This window comes from Lathyrus oleraceus, chromosome 5 (genome assembly GCF_024323335.1).
Source record: "Lathyrus oleraceus cultivar Zhongwan6 chromosome 5, CAAS_Psat_ZW6_1.0, whole genome shotgun sequence".
NCBI lineage: Eukaryota > Viridiplantae > Streptophyta > Magnoliopsida > Fabales > Fabaceae > Lathyrus > Lathyrus oleraceus.
This window is the reverse complement of record NC_066583.1, coordinates 234,246,124-234,247,904: the sequence shown is the minus strand read 5'-3', so window position 1 is coordinate 234,247,904 and position 1,781 is coordinate 234,246,124. Positions and strand designations below refer to the sequence as shown.

The following is a 1,781-nucleotide window of genomic DNA, read 5'->3' as shown; positions in this document are numbered from 1 at the left end:
AAGCAATTGTGAAAACACATACTATATTGATTTGGGTAACCTGAGAAGTTGAGGACCTTAGTAACCCCCTTTACCCCACTTGGTTTTTAGGATGTAGTGCGATGACTATGAAGGTGTAAATCTAAAATAGTTGATACGCGATACTACACTCAAATTAGATTCTCTTGAGAATATTATTAACTCCCGAGTAATTGGTGTGTTGATAATATCCGAAAGATGGGTCAATGATTTTTGGGAACCTTTGAGGAACCCGTTGTACAGGTACAAAATAAACCCATAGTACATTTGGGATGGTTAGACCCATGGCCTCATGCTCGCAACGTCGAACCTTTAAACCCTATTTGTGTGTGACCCTTGTTTGTGTGTTTGTGCATTCATGCATCCATGCATCATAAACATCATTTTTTAAACAAATTTTTCAAGGAACTTAGGAACTTTTGTTGCAAACATTAGGTTTAGCATGGATTTTGGAAGGAAAAAGACTCAAAAGTACACTTTCAAGAGTCCTAAGTTATAAGACCTAAGGAGATTGGGATCTTTGGTTATTGACACAGAGGCTTTTAGCAAAAGATATGGACATTTGCTTTCTCTTTTGAAGATCAACATGGCAGATGGACTTCTTTCTACTTTGATTCAAATTTATGATCCTGTGTATCACTGTTTCACTTTCCCCGACTATCAGCTTTTGCCAACACTTGAAGAATACTCTCATTTGATTGGTGTTCCTATTTCTAGTCAAGCTCCATTTTCTGGTTTGGAGGAAGATCCCAAAGATCAAGATATTTCAAAGGCTACTCACTTGAAAATGTCAGAGATCAGGGATCACATGACCACAAAAGGAAAAATGCTTGGTTTGACAGCTAAGTTTCTAATGAACAAAGCTCAGTACTTTGCTAGAATGAGGAGTGTTAATGCTTTTGAGGCTGTTTTTGCTCTACTTATCTATGGATTATTCCTCTTTCCTAGTTTTGATGACTTTGTTGCCATGGATGCCATCAAGATATTCTTAATAGGAAATCCAGTTCCTACTTTGCTTGCTGATGCCTATCATTTTGTTCATATGAGGAATTCTTACAGTGGAGGAATGATTACATGTTGTGTGCCCATGTTGTACAAGTGGTTTATTTCTCACTTGCCCAGGTCTCATGCTTTTTGGGATCTTAAGGATGGTCTTTTGTGGTCACAGAAGATTATGTCGCTCACACATTCAGATATTGTTAGGTATAGTCGTGACTATGATGGAGTTAATATCCTTGATAGTTGTGGAGGATTTTCTAATGTACCCCTCCTTGGTACAAAAGGAGGCATCAGTTACAACCCAATCCTAACTTGGCGTCAACTCGGTTATCCAATGAGAGATAAGCCAAAAAATATTCACTTGGAAGGTGATCAGCTGTCGCGCGCGGGTCAAAACGAGTGTTTTTCAAAAATGTAGTACGGCGACAATTTTAACTCGGATATCGTTCTCTCAAGGATTCTTGATTATTATTATCCAAAGGTAAATCGAATTAAGGGGGGGTGGTTTGGTTTGGTGTTCGATTAAGAAAATGTGATTATTAAAAGCAATTCTTGAAATAAACTGTTATGGAATAAGTGATTATAAAATAATTCAATCTACCGATTCAGTTCCTACTATCATCGATTAATATAATTTTAATACCCTGAGCGGATTGTCTATTCCTATTTGGATACAAACTCAATGACAAGCGCGATGAAGTTTGTGAGATGACTGATCCTATTGTCCGAATTAAGCAAATGGGATAAGTTTTCATGGATTAAGC

General features: G+C 37.4%; 1 protein-coding gene across 1 annotated transcript; it reads left to right on the top strand.

The window, feature by feature from the left end:
• Positions 1-604: 604 nt before the first annotated feature.
• On the top strand, positions 605-1,435 carry LOC127079927 (uncharacterized). Its single transcript, XM_051020277.1, has one exon. The coding sequence runs from the start codon at positions 605-607 to the stop codon at positions 1,433-1,435; it is 831 nt and encodes a 276-aa protein (XP_050876234.1).
• The last annotated feature ends 346 nt before the right edge of the window (positions 1,436-1,781 follow it).

What these genes read in the sequence shown, in the direction of transcription:
- LOC127079927 (XM_051020277.1), top strand. Translation starts at nt 605, where the DNA reads ATGGCAGATGGACTTCTTTCTACTTTGATTCAAATTTATGATCCTGTG.